The sequence below is a fragment of the Aphelocoma coerulescens genome, chromosome 20 (assembly GCF_041296385.1).
Source record: "Aphelocoma coerulescens isolate FSJ_1873_10779 chromosome 20, UR_Acoe_1.0, whole genome shotgun sequence".
NCBI lineage: Eukaryota > Metazoa > Chordata > Aves > Passeriformes > Corvidae > Aphelocoma > Aphelocoma coerulescens.
In genome coordinates, this window is record NC_091033.1 from 15,042,288 (window position 1) to 15,062,519 (window position 20,232).

General features: G+C 42.7%; 1 protein-coding gene across 3 annotated transcripts; it reads right to left on the reverse strand.

Moving 5' to 3' along the window:
- Window positions 1–3,903: 3,903 nt before the first annotated feature.
- On the reverse strand, window positions 3,904–20,232 carry PARD6B (par-6 family cell polarity regulator beta). 3 transcript variants are annotated; one of them, XM_069034066.1, is made up of 3 exons: window positions 20,031–20,232; window positions 15,145–15,367; window positions 3,904–8,488 (listed from the first exon to the last, which is right to left on the reverse strand). In XM_069034066.1, the coding sequence occupies exons 1-3, from the start codon at window positions 20,094–20,096 to the stop codon at window positions 7,659–7,661; spliced, it is 1,119 nt and encodes a 372-aa protein (XP_068890167.1). In that variant the 5' UTR covers window positions 20,097–20,232; the 3' UTR covers window positions 3,904–7,658. The 3 variants fall into 3 exon arrangements, with proteins under 3 accessions (XP_068890167.1, XP_068890168.1, XP_068890166.1); XM_069034067.1 differs by lacking the exon at window positions 20,031–20,232 and adding an exon at window positions 17,099–18,412; XM_069034065.1 differs by lacking the exon at window positions 20,031–20,232 and adding an exon at window positions 15,548–16,065.

Sequence of the window (20,232 nt, forward strand, 5' to 3'; positions counted from 1 at the left end):
TCACACACCAGCAGGCTTCATTTCTACAAACCAAATAACAAGTACCAGGCACAGTAATTAACAAGAAAAAAAATTCTATACAAACAAAAGCACGCAAATAGTGATTCAGCGGCAGCTCGACTTTACCCAGCACTGCATCCCAGCCACGGGAGTCCCGCAGACCCGTCCCTGCTCATCCTGAAGGAACACCGGCAACTCACTCCTCCGCTAGCCCACCGAGCATCGGCCGGGCCGGGGCCGCTCCCGGCGCAGCCCCGCCGAGGGCTCGGGTCCGGGCACAGGAGGCTCCGCGGCTGCAGCGGGACCGCCCGGGCGGCGGGGGCTGCGGCCGCCTCGGTACCGGCCCGCCGCGACCCCCGGCCGCATCTGCAGCCCCCCGGTCGGTGCCCCCGGTGCCCGCGGAAGGACCGGCTCAGGAGGCAGCCCCCGCTCTGCGCCCCCTCCTCCGCACCCGCCTCCTGTCCCGGGCCGGGGCTGCTCCGGCCGCGGCGTCCCGAGCGCTCCGGGCTGAGCTCAGCGCGCCGAGCGCGGCCCCCGGCGGTGCGGGGCGGGAGCGGCTGCGGGAGCGGCTGCGGGAGCGGGGCGGGCTCGGCTCTAGCTTAGGCATCGGCAAATTAAAGGGCTCGGAGGAAAATGCAGCTCTAAGGTGCTCGTAATTTCTCTATCCCCGTTTGTGAGCATTGAAATGATTTGAGGTTAGAGACGTTCAGTTCTTGATTGAGCAGCGCAGAACGTGTGACACACTGCCAAGGTCACAACCAGATCTTGTCCGTTACCGCGTACTCTTTTCCTTCTGCATTCCTTTCTAAAATATAGAGATCCAGTTACTAACCACCTGAAGTACATTTGAAAGACAGTTAATAGCATTTCAGTGTTTAATAAAACACCCAAATGCTTTTTTGCAAGTAGTTTTTTAAGTTTTAGCTCATTTCTTAACTCACAAGTTTGCAAAAATCTATCTAACTTTTCTCATTTTGCTGCACAGGACAGAAAGAGTATGAATGGCAGACTAAGTGACAAGGTTATTACGAGATTTAAGCTATTAGGTTTTTAGATTTCAGAATTACAAGACCAAGCATTTTATGCAGCATTCACAAAGTCAGAGAAATCTGTTTCTACATTCAACTCATTCTCCTCAGCATTTTAAGAATTTCAAATCATTTTTACCCTCCAACAGAAGAGAGAATCACACTTTTTTTTTTTTTTTTTTTTTTGTTAATTGGGTCCACCATATAAAGAACAATAGCAAAGAAGCAAAAGAAAAAATACAAAGGCCTTGAGAAATTCCAGAAATTACTCACAAGAGGAATACTCTTCTCATGCCTAGAATTTACTGCTACAGCTGTGAGGGTCTAAAGGGACCAGGCTTGCAGTCAGAGATAGGATCTTTTATTTGACCAGCTTATACAGCTTCATAGAATAGACAAACTTGTGGCCATTGCAGAATTACATATTCCTTTCTGCAACATGCTGGGACTCTCACCTCCTTCATTAGTAAATCTCCTATTTGCTTCCTACTTTTTACTTTTATCTCCATTTTCCCTTGCAGCTGTGGATAGCTAGGCCATTTTCAGAACTGATTTAGACAAGACAGTCTGTGATACACATCAGCTTTGTGCATTGTAACCACACCAACAAAGTGTTGTTCATAAAAGTACCTTCCCCTGCACAGGGTGGTGTCCTCACCTTCTCTGGCTCCTTTCACATCAGCTGCTGTTCTCATCTGTTCTTCAGTTGTGAGCACCACCACTCCACCTCTGATTACAAAAATGCCATTATCAGTACCCAGGTACTGCCAGGTGCTCATGAGAGCACTCCAGAGAAGCCACTGCACTACACAGGACAAGAACCATGTTCTGATGTGGGGACAATAAATACACTCATACACCTTCTTAAACATAACACCACAGAGCCTGAAACAAGTCTCTCACTGATGAAATGCCAGGTATTTCCTTATGCTATCAGGTAACAAAATAGTAGTTCAATAAAAAGGAATGTTAATTGGAAAGAAAGAAATGATATCATATTAGCAACACTTCTGAAATCTGTATAAGAACTGCTGGTTTAATAGCACAGCACTTCTTTAATCACTTTGTGCTTCATGGCTCTAAAGCACTTTTAAATCAAGCACACAACATTAAGTCCCCAGAGACAAATCTATCTCCTATGTGAGAGGAAAAGTACACAAGTGATCTGTCAGAGCTGCACAAGGACTCTGAATCCTTCCATCTTGGCTCCAATTTCGCCTCCCCAAGGACCAGCTGTACCATTTACTGCATACTTCTACAGCATCCAAGAATATGGTTACTATCCAGCACATCTTTCCTCATGTTAGCATGGGAAGCCATTTATGAAGCTACCTTAAAGCTGATTATTCCTCTCTAACATTACCACATGCAACTACATCCTAGTATCTGAGTGTGACACTTGTACTGAAGAAACATGTGTTCAGAAGAATTCCAGAAAGTCTGTAACTAGAATGCCACAGCTAATTTGAAGAATAAAAAAAACTTCAAAGAGGCATTTAGCACTGGTCTAAATCTTTCTCCTGTTGGTATACCAGGAGAGCAGGATTTTTACTTGATTACTTATGAAAATCCTGAGATGTCTTTGTAACCATACATGAATTTTCAATTTCATAAAATAACCCAAGTCCTAATGCCTTGTCAAGAGCTCATCACCTTGAGAAAAGTTAAATGCTGCGAGGTTTAAAGGACGGATGCAGCTAACAGCTGCATTCCTTCCTCAAGGAGGCAGCAGTAGGGAAAGTTAAGAGTCTTCCTTTAAATGAGTTTCTCAGTTTAAGAAAACTACTGCAGGTGTGAGTGCTTTGTAGAAGCACTGTTGCTGACCTGTGTGAGTGCACTTCAGCCTCATTCCCTGGAAGTGTCCCAGATCAGCTCCCATACTGTGCCTCCTCTGCAGAGCCAGCTTTATCAGGCTCACTTTACTCACTTTATTCAAACAGATGGAGGCCTTCCCAAGGACACGTTCCTCAGTCTTTGCTCCTGCTGCCTCAGTGGGTGACCCCACGCCCCGTGCCCGAGCCAGGGAACACCGCAGAGGATGCATTGCAGAGAGCTCACACCATTTCAGGAACGCCACACTGATTTCAGCATTCCTTCCAAGTGTCCTGTGCAAAGAGAAGAGAACTCCCCCCGCTCCAAAACACTCCAGCTCCAGTGCCCAGGGCAGCAGCCTGGGTTCTTTGGGCTGCATTCTGAGCCAATGCTGATCCCAGCCTTGCTGTCCCCTCCCCACGGCTCTGTCTGCAGGGATGGAAAGTACTGAGCACACAAACAAACCAGTCCCGCAGACAAAAGGGAGGTGCAGAGAAGTCTGTGCTCAGCCCCAAAGCAGCAGAAACAAAAGCCACACACAGGGGGCTAAGCACAGCCCGAGTCTCTCCGCCCCAGGTAAATGTTTACAAGGGCTGCCAAGGCAAAAGAGATAGGAGAAAACATTTGCAAGTGAGGTGGGTTTGCGTTCCTACTGCCACACTTGCAGCAGATACTCACAGCAGCAGCGACAGCCGCCCCAGCAGCACCTGACACAGGTGATGCAGCAGGAGGGACCCAAACCTCCCGCAGGAGCACTCCTCGGGCAAGGCATCCAATGCAAGGTTCACTGCTGCAGCTGCCGCAGGAGCAAGCACAGCACAGGTGAGGCAGCAGCACTGAGGGACACGGCGGGACCCTGAGACTGCCCAGGGCACAGATCTGCTCCAGGGGAGGGACACAGCAACGTGGAGAACACTGCCAGGAAAACACAGCCTGGGTAGCTGGCCAGGAGAAAAAAATTAAGCCCATCTATTGTCACACTTGAGAAAAAGGATACATCCTTCGCCATTTTGATTTATCTGACAAAGTAATAAAAAACCCCCGTTTTATTTCTATATCCATTTATTATTTTGGTCTGTAAAAATATAAGACTAATATACAACTACATCTAGCTTGATTTTTGTAAAATCAATCTTCATTCAGTGAGATACCAATGTACATTATACATTAAAGTTGTAAGAAAAATACTGATATTTGACATTTTAAACAAGTTCATTCATGTAAAAATCACATTGCAAGTAAAATTTAATTAGAAAATACATAATATTCACAAAAATACACATGTTAAAGACAGCTTGTGAGAACATTGTCCTAAATTTAATTCAGGTGTGGAAAAAAACCATATGATTCACAGTTAGGCTTGACTTATCCAATACCATAGCAGAACTTCAAAGTAAATGCATCTTAATTCTATTAAGAATTTGTTCTTCTTCCTATTAAGGTGCACTTAGATCTCCCAGTCGCAAGGGAGGAATGACTTGTCCCCCTCTGTGCATGTACACAACATGTAACACTAGTCAAAGGAATTTCAGTTTTTCATTCCATTCTGAAATAATTTGGATATTTCATAAATTAATTTATAAAATCTGAATTGAAAATACAATTTACACACACAGGATAGTTAATACACAAAGATTACATCAATAGCAGCGTAATATTGTCAATCATGCGCAGCATCCTCACTATCACTTCTGGATTTTTTTCTCCATTTTTTAGCTATAGATAAAATCTATATAAAACAGTCAAGCCTTTAAGTATTGTCTTCCAGGGAGAAAACAGTATAGATGTTAAAAATTTAGGAGGTAGTGAATGAAAGGCTAACAATATCAGCATACTTTAAAAAACCTTATACTGAACCCCAGTATCATTTATATATAAAATTAAATTTAGCCACTCATAATCAACCATTGATCATCCTGAAGTAGCAATTTAAAAATCTTCTGTAATTAACAGTGTATGTATTAGTAAGATATGGAAGAACTTTAGAAACTTAATGGTAACTGCAGCATTAAGCAATTACATGCTGTGCAGTCTGTCATTGTAACTGTAAATACACATTTTTTAGATTTATGCTTTGAAGTTCGTATCAAGTCCCAAATGCTTAGTTTTACTACATGTTACCAAATTTCTGTGAAACAGAAGATGATATATGTCAAAAAGAACATTATCTCACGTTTAGATTACTCAGTTTGCAGGAAAGGTCCTAGGAGATGAAGTCTCATGCAGTTTAGAGTAGGACCCCAGTTAAATTTCTACAAGTCCTTAATACTGGCATATATATTATTCAAACTACCCATGCACGTGCCTGGCAGCACAGCAGCATCAGGGCTGGGACCTGCCCAGTTTCCTGGCAGACTCAGCCCTCCCAGGCAAGTCCATCCTCCCAGCTGTGATCTGAGCTGCAGAATCCTCATGGACCACATCAGCCCCAGAGCGGATTTCCATGGAATGCAAACGCTACACCTGCACTACCAGTTTATTCTCTGTACCTGTGGACCTCTCTTCTCTTCCCGTCCAAGTGCCTTTATTCCTTTGATTATTCACAATACATTCAAGTAAACCAAAGGCACAGAAGTGCAAACTAGCAGAATAATGAGTCTCACCCTTCACTGTGATTTCATACAGGAAGGAAAGTATTTTGATAAAGGAAAATAAAAAAAGATATTTTCAAAGTAAACAATCTTCCATAAAGAAAGGAAGTGTAGAGCAGCGCTGAGAGAAAACACCTACAGGTAAAGCCTCCACGTTTCAGAATGAACATTTCTTTTTCGAATTTCACACTAAGTGGATGTAGTTGCTTCATTTTTTAATAATTATTAGCAAAACAAGTGAAACACTTGAAAAATCTTGCTCTTGTAAAAGATTCCAAGGCTCTCCACATACACACCGAAGAAACCATAAGTAAGTGTGATGAAAGAGACCCCCACCTGTATTTACAGAGTACCACTGCCTGCTGAGCCTATTCTCCATAAATCCTAAGGGGTATGAATGCCTCTCTTGGCATCTTGGACTCCACTGGCATTGGAGGTTTAAGAAAACAACTGCTCATGAGATACCAGTTTCAAATGTGCATTTTGTAACATCAAACAGCAGGGATTTGTTTCTGCAGCAGTGTTCCCATCATCACAAAAACCTGAAACAAACACAGGTTTAGCCTCTGATGGTCTGTGATGACTTTTACAGATGCCCTAACATTAAACTTACGGTTGGTCTCCTGTTAGTAAAGTTACCAGAGGTAGATTCTCCTCAAATAGACTGAGGGGAAAAAAAGAAAGGGGTCAGTCTCCCTTCCCACACATCACATCTTCCCAGAGGGCGGAACACGCTCCCAAGCACCTGACTCCTGCTCTGGGGAGCACAGGACCACAGGACAGAACTGGTAGCACCCTACTCCTCCTTACAGGCTGACAGAGGCTACAGGATCCCTGGGGAGATCCTTCTCCCCAATCCTATTAGTTCCCACCTCATTTTCCTGCCACAGCTTTTGTTCCCAAAGGAGGGTCAGGTTGGGAACAAAGGGCCAAAGCGGTAAAGCAGGAGATACAAAAAGGGGAAGGATAAAAACAATGTTAGAAGCCTTCCCTGCACCTGTCCCAGTGAGTGCTGTGGTTACACACACACCTTTGCCCTTGCAGCATCAGGACTTGTCATCAGTGTTTTCACACAGAGCAACTCTTTAACATCCACAACACCCAGCCAGGGACACACAGAGATCTGCATTTACAGATCAGTTCCTAATAATGAATAAGTTAATATCACATGGCTCAAACAAGATGTACTAAAGCCTCATCCTAATTTAAAACTTTTTTTAATCCAGGGATTTAACTTAAACTGTTGTAACTTGTTGAAGTTTGAAGAAAGTCACTTTTATATAATCCAGACTCATTCCAGCAAACCTTTGCTAGTAGAAATCTTCAGAGTTTCTACTAGGAACTGCAATTTTAACAGAGATTACACAATGCTATTTCCATAGCATTGTTTACATTTGATTTGTTTGTAATTTACTGGGATTAGTAACTAAATCCAATGATATCCTTAAATATTGCAAACTAGAATGAGAAAAGGTCTTTGATGCATTAGTGTTAAGACTTTCACATTTGAGTTTCAAAACCAGAGTCATTAAAAGTAAGCTTGCCTGGCCATTAAAACCAGTAATGGTGCCTGACTAACGAGCCTGTGGTTGCACATTCACTCACAAAGGAACAGTGACTGCTAAAGCCCCACTGCAGGTGCTGCCCACAGAGCCCTGTTGTCCCTGTGTCAGCCAGGGGACCAGACCAGCCATCCCCATCTCTGGCTTTCTCCCAGTTTCCTCTTGCACAGAGCCTACCAACAGCTCTGCCAGCGGAGCAGCAGCCAGGACAGGAGTGAGGGGGCTAAAGCAGCTCCACCACATGTAAGCAGCACTTCAGAGGAACATGAAACCACAGTACATGAGATGGTCAGCCTCACATGTAAGGAAGTTTACTTCTATAGAACCAGTAGTATACGGCATTAAAAAATAATAAAAATCAAGTACCTTTAAAAGAAAGCTCACAGCCATCTCTTAGCTATCCTTCATTTTCAATTTAAATTTTCCTCATTCACTTTCAGCCATTTATCAACTATCTTCCAGCTTTGTGAATTATTTACATTGAAGTGCAGAATTAATGAAGTTAGTCAACTTATGTAATTTTGAATTTCTTGTATTTACTTTTTTCCCTCCTTTTAATCTAACTGCAGTGCATGGTAGATGGAGAGGTATAAAATGTATTACATATTAAGCCAAATTAAAACATGTATGGCATCCTTACTTATACAAAGTACACCAATGTCATTTCATAGTGTTATTATAGTTCCATCCTCTTCTAGTGACTTACGCCCTGGCTCTGGTACTTCATACTCCATGCTAATGCTGCCTGCTGAGTGATTCAAGTTCATTTCACTGGAAGGAAGGAATCCATTTTGTGTGGACTCATGGAGGAGTTCAATTTGTGATAAGGATTCTATGCTTTCACTGGTAGGTGCAGCTTTTGGGATCTGCTGTGGCTCCCCACTGTCTTCAATAATAATGTCCTCCTCATCGCTCTCCTCTTCTCCTTGCAGCAGATTTCCCAGAATGTTTGGAGTGCTGCTGGGAAGGCTTGACTCAGTGGACTGGCCGGAGCTGCCCGAAGTCCGACTGTTCCTCACGACGTTGTTCCTCTGGTTGGCAGGTCTGACCGTGATGATCAGGTTGCGGCTGTTTGCAATCATCATGTCTGTAACTTGATCGAGGCTTTTTCCTGACACCTCTATCCCATTCACCTCCAGTACCTCGTCGTTGACAGCCAGCAGGCCCGTGCTCTGAGCCAGCCCTCCGGGGACGAGCCTGGATATGAAAATCCCCGGGACCTTCTCTAAGCCGTGCGGGGTGACCCTGACGCTGGAGCCGTCGCGGATGTAGAAGCCCAGGGGTTTGTCAGTGCCGTACTTGTAGAGCCGCACCCTGCGGTGGGTCTCGGGCAGAATATCCACGTCTATGATAGAGGACACTGGCCTGAAGTCCTGGGGCATGCTAATGACAATGTGGGGCTTCTTCTTGTGGTTATCCGGACGTAGCACATTGGATAAGACGTTCTTCTTCCTTGTCATCGTATCTGTCCCGAAGGCACTGTAGTCTGCATCTTCTGTAAGACAGAGCACATGGGGATTAGAGCCTGCCAGGCATGGCCAGGTCACATTGCTCAGCAGAGGCAAAGAGCTCATCTAGAAGGTGTCTGCCTTACTGTCATAGAAACCTATCTCTCTACACATGAAACAAAAGCTTTAATGTTATGAGATTCAAAGTTTCAAATACTTTTGGTTTTCTTCTACCAAAAGAAAGAGAGTGCACAAAAGAAATTAAAGCAAGTTAGCAGCAGCAGACACAAAGAGCTACAGCTGCTCGAGAGAAAGGGTAGAATGGAAAGAGTGAGTACATTCCTAGAAACATTTTAATTTTATTCAGAGTAATTCTACTTGCTAGTTTTCTCTCCTCAGATTTCAGATCATTGGAAAAGAAAGAATGAAAAAGGGAAAGCAGCCAGTGTGCCTATTATTGCCTAGTTGCTGGGAGCCAGCCAAGTGACCTGGATTCAAACTCCAGAAAGCTTATTCCATTCTGCACTCTTCCCTGCCCCCACGCCATGTAGGTGAAATGGCTGTGGAGCAGAAACAAAGAGACCTCGCACACAAATACTTCAAGCAAAACTGTTCATGCAAGCAATGCTGTAACTGCCACAACTTGATATAGGAATAGGCAAATGGCTTAGAGCTTAAAAAAACCCAAACCAAAACATGTTAGTCCTACAACTACTTGTAAGGGACAAGGAAACACATTCTGTGGAAGCAATCCTGATTTCTGAAATGCTTATTTTAAAAGGTTCCATTTTCTTTTTAATATGCTATAACTCACCAAAAATACATTTAAATCTGAGCTTCCTCGGATTTACATTCGTACTTTTGCAACGTTGCACACATCTTTGCTCTACACGGGAAACCCCCCCCATAATCACGCAGACCTGGACTGCACTAACCCTAGGACACAGAGAAGCTGGGATTTCTTTGTATTATCACATTCAGATGCCATTGGTAGAGCCAAGAAAGTGGGAGAATGGCTACACATTTTCAATCTGTGGACTGGACTGACTGTGGCGATGCTGCCCTGGTGGCATTTCAGGACAGCTGCCAGTTGCTGAGGAAATCAATGAGTGCACTTGTTTCTCAGGCTGAGATATACAGACATGCACCAGTTAGATTTGGACTCCTCAGATTCTTTAAGCAAAATAGAACAGAGAAAGTATTCCTGGAGCAACAGGTTAACACTACTGCAGCATGTAACACTAACTCCTCCCTTCCCAGCCTTTAGGGTCGCTGAAACAACAACAGTCCTTTGGCTGCTCTAGGAAGGCAGCCTTGGACCTGGTATTCTAAAAGACAAAGGACAACAGGAAAAGAAACAAATTTAAATTAGCCCACAAAAAACCTCAGAGGGATTTATTGTCAACTCCTGGCTTCTGTGTACACAATAATTCATCAACATGTCTTAGAAAAATGCGTCCTGATGATGGCCTCATTTACATTTCTTTTTTATTTCCTTTGCTTAAAAAAAATAATTACACCATAAGGAAGGCAAAGCTCTTGCTTAGCTGTTTGCTAAACACAGCATCTTTTGCATTGATGTTTACAGCTGAAGTTGTTCAACAGTTTAATTGACACAATCAGGAGTTATTTCTGAAGATACCTGATTGACACAGCCCTACTATAGCCTGAAGTCACTTCTGTAGCAATTTCAGTTACTTTGGAATTTAAGATTTAATTAATATAACATTAGGTCTTAACATCAAGCAAGAGGGCTTTAGAAATAGCCTAAAATCTGATCTTCACATGTCTAAGAGTGTTAGACCAGTTGCGTTGAAGGGCTGGTGCATTAAAAAACAATTCAACCTCCCCACCCAAAGCATATAAACAGGTGAACTATGTCTGAAGTAAAACAGCTACAAAAATGCAAACTCAGCCTTTTCTCTGTAAAAGGCCCTTTGGGATGTCTGACTGACTTAGATCAGCTGGTTAAACCCCTGCACTCCACTGCTGACAACTAACATGCTGACTTTTCAGACAACACAGAGCAATTCTTATAATGTTTGCTAAAAACTTATGATCAAAGAAAAAAGTGAGAGAAGTTTTGCCCTTATGTCTCCTGACAACCCATCCAACCAGTTTCCAGTTAGACATCTGGTGTTTCACTGAAAGGATTTTTGCAATTCAATGAGGTGCAATAGCTTCTCTTTTTTAATTTAGAACTACAATTGTTTACAAAACAACCTGGAAAGAACAATTGTGAAATCAGATCTTAGACAGGTCTTGCTTTAAATACAAAGCTACACTTGCACTCATTCCTGCTAGAGTGCAAGTAGCTGATGACAGCTCCAGGACACAGGTCCCAATAGACTGGTGCCAATCAAGCACTTGGTCCCTACTGCTTTTAGTACAACAGCTGGTTTAGAAACAGACACAAGAAAATAGTACATCAAAGCTTGGTCAGGACTGATTTTCTCATAAGTGCTCTCCCATGTGCATTGCAACATTAAAAAGTATTCGATTTATAGGGTTTTCTCCTTAAATTCAAAGTGCAGAAATTCGGAGAATCAGACAGTGTGGTATTTTACCCATTGTGCCACATCAAATACATAAAACATTCAATGTTCCAGCTTGCCACAGTGGGCTCTAAGGCTTCTTCACCTTCATGGCAGGCCACACACCCCACAGGACGTCTGGCATGGACTGGATATACAAACACATATTTATTGCATCCCAGTAGATTTATCATGTCCTGTAAATGATCAAAGACAGTTTGTGCTCTTTACTCAAGTTAGATTTAGAACTGTTCCCAACTTCCTTCACCACAGAAACCACCTCCTAGCCTGCCTTCCACAACTATCAGCTGGTAACTTCTGTCCTAATCAAACTTCCAGTTAGTAGAGAAACATGAAGATCAGCTGTAACAGGACTAGCTTCGAAAGAAATAGTATGTAAACGTCTGTATGCAAAATAACAGATTCGAAAGGACTTTTTAAACAAAAACTAAGAGCAGGAACACATTTCTTGGAAAAGAGAGGAACTTTAAAAATCTATTTCAGAAGAAAAATCAGAAAAATTGAGCTGGTGCTTTTGTTTTTAGTAACTTTCTTATGTTTCAGGCCACATGGCTGAAATAAAAGCATCCCAAAACTGCAAGCCAGATGTCAAAACATTTAAGAAACTCTGACACACCAGAGGGTAAGTTTTTTGTATTATAACTGCTCTTAACAGTTTAATAATTCAGAACTAGCATGAAACTTAAGATAGACAGTTAAGGTTAGAGAATTTGTGAGGAAAGAAATAGCGAAAGGTGGATAAACTCATCCCCCCAAATCTCAGCAGAACAGCACACTCTGGGTAACCTCTCTTCCACTGCTAAACAAGTTTTCTAAAGCAATACTCTCAAGTACAAAGGCATCTTTGTTCTGGCACCTCACTAATCAGTTTAAAGCCCCAGTGAAAAATATTTTGGCCTAAAGCCAAAGGACAAGGTGTTAACTACAGATAGTGTGAAGGAGAACATCCATGAGGTCCAGGAAGGATTTCTCCCTCCAGCAGTTTCAAGCTCAAGGTGGCACCAATCTGTACAGGTTTATTAAATGCCAAATCTGGTTTCAATTTAAGGTTATTGAAGACAGATTTAAAAAATATTTTCCTGACCCATTTGCAAATCAATGTAGAGTTGCCCCTTGAGAATTAAATTTTCAAAGTCCCCAAGTAGTTAGCATATTTGAATACAGATGCAATTTAGCATTTTTTAAATACGACCCAACAAATTTCCTCTTATTTCTACAAAATATAACAAAATATAGTTTTAGGAAACTAACCTGTGTTTTTAGGAAGAGGCCTCAGAATAGCTAGGCTAGTACACAAAGAGCTGGTTCAAAAGCCAACTGCTCTTACTTCTCACCAAAGTAAAGCTCAGTGACAGTCTCTCTCCAGAGGCACAAGTGGATTAACCAAAGAATCCACTTCTCACTAAATACAGCCATATACATGCAGAATATGCTGTATTGCAAGAGCTGGATATTGCAATTTAGAATCCTTCGAGGGACTGTTAAAGATATTATAATGAAATGTATATTCTGTTATCTCTATTATTCTTGTATTTACAATGCAAAGTTCCCCACATCAAGCTGCCCTTCAGCCTGTGCAGACTGTTCCACTCCATTTTCTCTTCAGCAGGGTTTTTCTCACAGACAGAGTGACTCCCATACATCTGGATTTAATCACAATACATCAGTTTAACCTTTAAATACCAGATGTCAACAGTACCTGTTAATCTGTTAAACTGCAGAATGAAATTCCAGTGAGGAATGTTTTCTGCAAGCTGACAGCCAATCCTGACTTGTGCAACATCAAGCCCCAGTTTAGATTTAGCACTGGAGCAGTTTAAAGTATTTTAAGGGAATTTAGTGAAATACAATTAGAGGAGTCTAAGGGGAACACTGTGACTTCATTACAGGATCTCTAGGTTCCTTACCACATTAACCAAGACACATAAATGTTTAGGACAAACAGAGCTTTTAGAAACAAGGAGTCAAAACAAGCAGGAGAGAAGAGAGTTCTTACTCAGGCATAGTATTTCCCAAATTTTGGAGTCCCATTATCACACCTATCACTTATTAATAAAAGCAAAACCATCTTGCAGCTCCCATTTCAACCCCTCAAGGCATTTCTTGGATGCAATATACTAAGAAGTTAATACTATTTACATTAAATTTCTTTCTTAAGGTATGAGTCTGCTCATACCTTAAGTTAGGTTTGCACAAATTATGTGTAGTTTATAAATAGTTAAGACAGTATAATAAAAATTTCATATATCATAAGACAGCAAAACACTTTCTCTCTTCCCCACAGTGGTTTTTTGTCAAAGATCTTAAATTCCCAACTACTGCTGCTGGAAATATAAAAGAAGTTAGAGTTCCATTACAAAACCCACAAAACTTTTTCAGCTGATTTAAGAGAATGCATGAAAGCCACAAGTAGCCTTGCAGGTGGAAAAGTAACTTGTGTCACTTATTATAGTTCCAAACCAGCAGAGATCAAAGCAGCCCCATCAATAGCAGATATTTGTTCAGACATTTCTTTTCCTTTCCAGAGGCAGAGCCAGTAAGGTTGCTGCAATCTATGAATTAGGCACACTTAAATCACACTGCACAAAATATGAACCACCCCTAACTCCACCAATTCAGTCTTGGTTATAGGCAAATCATCACAAATAAAATAGAGAATTAAGTTATTTCTGTATTTTCCATCAAAAAAAAATCTGCTCTATATGGCAAAGATGCCACTGAAAGCAAAACCTCAATTTCATCAACAGATGTGATTAGTGAGGTCACAACTAGTTCTCAACAAAGTGTAGTGGGGGACTGTGGTGCCAGCCTTGGTTCTTTATTCCCTGAAACCCCACAGGCAGAAGGCTCTTGTGTCCAGGGGAAGGCAATGACACCTGATACTTTTCACACAGCTTTTCCTGCTCGTCAACTCTTGCTCTGATAAACTAAAAGGAATTCATCTTACTCCTACTTCTGTGCATTACATCAATGCCTGGCACCAGAGCAGTGACAAATAATCCACCTGGATCAAATCAAGGTAAATGATGGTAGGAAACTAAAAAAGCATTACAAATGTAACACTAGGAACAGGCAACATTAGACCTGTCACACTAGGAACAATCTAAAAACATATGGTGTTAAAATATAAACTCAATAATCCCAGTCTGACAAAGTGGTTTATCCCTTCCTGTCATATGGCTATTGTAGGGGATTAAATGGAATCATAGACCTTGTCTACCTCCAGGTTCTGCTAAAGCAAATGGTTCATGCCTTCGGCATTTCAGCACTGAAAACACAGGCCTTACCTGTCTATACTATCAACACAAAAAAAACAATGTTTTGCCAGCACACAGCAGCTGCCAAGCAGCCACATTGATCGTGAATATTGGGTTTGTGTCAGGCTGTTGTGGACTTGTTCGTATTTTGGAGTGGGAGTTTAAAAAAGGTTCTGATGCCCAAGCATTTTCTAAGGAAAAGATGCCTGTCTTAGCAACAACCAGGAACAACACCAGAAGAACAGATACAAACTTTTAATTAGATTTTTTTTTTCCCTTCAGGAGCAAAAGCAGACAGTAGGAACACACAACCAGAGCAGACACTCTACTTCCAAAGGCAAACCAACAAAAGAAGCAGCCCTCACTTGTGAGGTTTCCTAACTGAAATAAGCTTGTCAATTGAAAGCTTCAAAATGTTCTACTAGGAAAGTGTGAAAAGAGTAGCACATTACAAAGTTAGTCTTGAATTTATACTTTTATGTTACATTTAATAGTTAATGTATCAACATTTCTAATATTACTTTCCATCCTGTAATGGTCTCTCTTCTTGTCTGATCAAGATTGGAATTTTAAGTGAAAAGTATCCAACATACAGAGCAGAAAACCTTAGAGGCTTAAAGTTTATTTTCATTTGCTTACATAAAACCAGAAAGAAGCATTTGCTTGATATTTAACTTGACTTTAACTCAACTAAATACAAGCAAAAAATCACAAAGTATAAATAGGCTGCCTGAGGAAGTCCTTGCAAGAGAGATGAGTTGTGAATACCTTTCATGACCCATAATTATTATGGAATTTGACATGATGAAATAGGACTGCAGGGTTTTTTTCCTCCATACATCACACTGTAACTGGATAAACAGATGATTCACATTCTTCAAGTGCTCTTACCTTTTCTCTGAATGAAAATCCTGAGTAGTGGATTGGCTGTAGAAACTGCTTTGTGATAATTGTCATCGTTATTGATAGGCAGCAGGTCTCCATGAATGTCCGTGTATCCCACCAGAACATCAACATTTGGGATCTTGTGCACGTGCTGCAATAATCCATAGAACTCCTCAAACTTTCCAGGTTTGGATCTCTCTAGAGAAAACCGTCGAAATTCTGCTCCAAACTACAACAAAATAGATCTTACATCATTAATATGGAAGCAATAGAATTATTTTAATGTTAAACCAGAAGCATTATGGAATTAAAAGTGCACTAAAAACTACAACCAATAATTTTGATGTGGTGTAGGAAAGTCAGTTAAAACAGCTGGGTTTTTTCCCCAAAGTTATAACTAGTTTTGTACCTGAAAGAACATGTACTTTTGAGCATGCCAAAGCCGTTTTATTGTTCCATTTAACGGGAGCTCATCAGCACTAAGGTGACAAACGGGTGCAGGGATAACTGCAGATTCGCACAGGCTCATGAAGCAAACACGCAGGGTAAGGGACAGAATTCAGAGGCAGCACTCCTGTGGTGGCTGAAACCAGGACTGTGATTAACATCCTGTGGTATGTGACTACCTGGAATTTTGTTCCAAGAACTACCAGTGCCCTTGAGAACAGTGTGTAGAGATTGTTACACAACTGTAGCTCACCCACGCAAGGCTGAGCAGCCTTCACACCCCCAGCTGTTTGGCCAGGAAGTGAAAATGCCACTTGGATGGGAAGACCACAAAGAACTGTTGCTGCTTTTCAGTACAACCCACGTGGCAGCCCAGCTTTAGGAGCTGATCTCAGGTCCACTCTGCTCCTACCTAAAGAGATATATCAGAGGCAACCAGCCACTACCTCTAAGAGCATTCAGAAGATTTGCTTGCATGAGCAAGGCTCAAATCTTGACTGCAACAGTCTCATAAATCAGGGTTCTATCCAGGGTATAGAACCTGGATTTTCCCAATCTAGCAAGACTCAGAAAATATGAAAAAAAAAAAAAAATTAGTCACTGACATTACTATCAGAGGTAGGATTTGCTTGTAGTCAACATAATTATTCAACAAAAAACCCAGCTCACAAATCCACTCAAGCCCAGTCTCCTAAATCATCTCTAAAGCAAACACTTCTTAAAACACGTTGCTTATTAAGGCAATGATACAGTGGGGGCAGGCAGGAGACTAAACTGAGTGCCAAGACAAGGATGAGCATTTGACATAGACTAGACAAATTGTGATTTTTACCATACATAACTAGTAAAATGTTGGTGTTCTGCCTAACAAGGGCAGGACCCAAAGCAAACAGAATATTGGATAAAAATTACTCCAAATCCTCCATATCAGGCGCATGCACAACATACCAGAGATGTCAAAAGGAATTCAGAGATAGCAGCAGCCAGGTTACAAAAACCAGAACAGAACAGATTGTGTATGAGTTAAAGGATAATAAGCTAATAATTCAAAAAACCTCAGTTGGCTGCTTTTTTTGTGTGAATTCTATTGCTGACCTACAGTGAAAGTAAAGACTTTAAATAATTTCTTTTTCAAGTTTAGTTTTAAGCAGAGCAGAAGGGCACACATGGAACAAAATGCTTGGCATGCAAGTTTGAGCCTCAGTATCACATACTTTGGTTATGTTACACACAGGAGATGTGGAGGTGCACTGTACCTCACGCCTGACTACAATCTTTTGGAGAATAAGAGCTTCGGAGTTCTCACATACAAACAGAGGACTGAAAACCAGGAGACAAGGACCCCGATTGTTAGCACCATGTTAACACCACGCTAACTCAAAACAAGCTACACCTTCAACATCCCACCTTCCTCTAAAAGTTTCAAATAAAGGAATTATCTGGGAACATTCCTCCTCTAAAAAACCTGTAATTACGCTAACATTAAGTAACAAGGCAGAGGGATGATTCACACCTGCTTACAAACAAAAGCCCAGCCCACAGGAGGAACTCCCATCACATCAGAGACAGCACAGCTTAATCATGGCATCAGGGCCGGCCTTCATCCCGTCTCGGATCCTTCCCCAGCTGCGGGAGGTGCGAGCCCCACAGGAACTGTCCGTGAGTGGCAGCAATCGAAATTGCTTGGCTTTCAAGGATTATACGGTTAAAACATAACTCAGGAATAAAAGTTTAAAAAGCCAACAACCTCACCCTCAAACTGGAATAAATGTTGACTCTTATCACAGCAAGCAAAGGGCCAGATTTTCAAACGGGCTATTTTTATTTTTTCCACTTTATTTCATACATATTTGGTGCAAATACCAAGAGACTCATAACCCGCCCATATTTCCTAACACAGTCTGCTCAATACTATCAGAAAGCAGGTAAAAGACACAAGGGCAACTGTGCAATTCCATTATTTGAACCCCTGAAATGTCGGCATTTTCTCTCAGATGCTGCACTCTGTCCCATGAAACAGGCCTGCACTTGATGTTCTAGAGGAGATGAGACACTGGAAGAGTAACTTAAGCAGAGAAGGCTCCTTGCTATCTGAGCCCTTTACAAGCAAGTGCTGTTCCCCTGCTAACTCCCCCGGGAAAAGGCAGCGGAGCTGTGGCAGCACACCGGGAAGGCACCCGGGATGCTCACTTAACACTCACTTATGGGACACATTTTGAAGTCCTCTGAAACACAGCATAAAGCTGCTCTATGCAAGTCTCCAGCACTGACAGAACATGAGCTGCAATGACCACCTCTAGCTTACCAGTTACTAGACTTTACTCGGAAAAAAAATATTATTCCAAGCCATGAGAAAGGGGGAGAACCTGAATTTTAATACATAGAGAACTAGAAGCTTAATTTGGGGTTTCCATATCATCACTAGGAATGCTAGTCTGGGGTGTAAAATTTTATTTTCCATGACAAGAAAATGGGCTGACTGGAATTCAAGTACTATGGGGAATCGCCAGGGCAAGTTCAGAGCAGTTACCCAAACTGAATAAACTAAACTAACAAAGGCATTGTGCTCATAACTGCAATCACAGTTGGGCTGTGCTGGCCCAGCCTTGTCAGCTGAGGTACAATTATTGATTTGGAATATCTAAATAAAGAGCTGTACATCACTGAGCAGCCTTCAAAGCCCAGGCCACTCCACAGGAACGGCTTCCTCCACCTCCCACACAGGCCTCTCTTCCTTCTCTTCAGAATTGCTCATTTTCATAGAAGGAAGATGACTCCTCTGCGATATTAAATTGAGGTGCTGTTAAATAATGCATTAGCAACAAGTAGTTCTAGGAATGCCTTGAATCCTGCTCCATAATATGCACTTAAGGGACAATCCCTATTCATTAGGGCTACACTTCTCTGTACAAACACCAGTAACACATCACATGGCTGAATCCCTAGATATATTTTTAAATCAAGGAAAACATACAGTGGGGAAACAGTAAACCTCGAGTTTTGGGCCGAGGAAACAAGTGATTTGGGTTTATAAGCACATCATACTGCTCATTTTCAACCCTATAAGAGCATAAATAAAAGACTTCACCATCACTGTACCAACTGTGCTTCACTGCTATTCGAAATAACAGCTACCAGATATTCCTGTGCTTTCTGGTTTTGGCCACATGAAAAATTAACATTTTAAAGTAATCATCCTCATTTAATCTGTAGAGACCAACCACACACTTTCCAGAAGTTCCAGCACTACGGTGTGTTATCCTTAAAAGTCCACACAGCTCAAGTCCTGACTGCTTCACCTGCACTGCTGCTGTAACACTTCACTAGCAGGAAAGGACCCCACAGGCTACTCCCACTTTAAAAAACAACCCAAGAGATCCATGTGTCCACCAGTGGAAAACACATTCCCATATGGATGCACTTACAATCTGCCTAGGCAATGAAAAAGGGGTTTTAACTCAACATTTATTTAACTAATAGCTTGATGCTCCACTTAATACTGTACATCCAGCAGTTTTACAAATGGAAGTTATTACAAATATAAAAGCAGAACAAAAAGAAAAAAATCTAATTTCACCCAGAATATTAAAGCTTTGTCAGTAAAACTTTGCCTAACCAGCAAATGAAAATTAAAAATAGAAGATACACGCATGGGAGAATTTACAGAGCTGTGCAACGTTCTGAGCACAAGACACTGGTGATCTATGCGGGAACACACAGGTACACACTCCTGAAATTCCACTGTCAGGGTAAAAGTCTCTCGGGCCTCTAAGAGAAGGCAAATTCCACTTTCAGATAAGCCAGCCAGGGCTTACATCTACCCCTAATGTAAGCCTACGCTGTACCCCACAAAAAGCTCCGGAAAGACATACTCATTAAGGAAAAAAAGGTAACTACAGAAACAGTCACTAACAAACGCACTCATTGCAATTCGGACAAAGAGTGGGTTTTGACGCTTGCGAATTATCACAGAATTGTTAGGGCTGGACGGGAGCTCTGGAGAGCAGGTAGTCCACTCTCCTATTATGTCTCGAAGCACATCTTTTAGCCCAGTGATCCCACATTTTCCCCATAACACATATTTTTCTGTACGTCTTCGTGCAGAAACTTAGGGGCCAACTCCACTTGCCTATTTTTTTTTAAACCACTCCAAAACCACTTGTATTTTCCCCCCACAGACAGCGCACCCAGGAAGCGACCCCTCCACCTTCCGCCGCCGCGGCCCCGGCGGGCAGAGGGCTCGGGCTGGCGCGGGGACAGGTGGGGAGGGAGCGCCGGGGCCCGCCCGCCCGAGCGCGGTGGCCTGCGGAGCGCTCAGGCCCCGGCGGGGCCGTGCCCCGGGCAGGTGAGTCAGCAGCTGTGCCCGCAGCGACACCGCGGCCCGACGGCCCCGCAGGGCCGGCCCGGTCCTTCCCCACGCGCCCGCGGCCCCCGGCGGCTCCCACCTTGCTCTTCACCTCCATGGTGCCCAGGCCGCGGCTGCCCGCGGCCCCGCGCTGAGCCCGGTTCATGCCGCGCACGGTCGCCGTGTCCGCTGCTCTCGCTCCTCTCTCCGCCGGAGCGCTGCGGGACGGGCAGCGGCGCGGCCCAGCCAACAGCCCCCGGCACCCGCGGCCGCTCCGCCGCCTCCGCCCTCAGCGCGGCCGG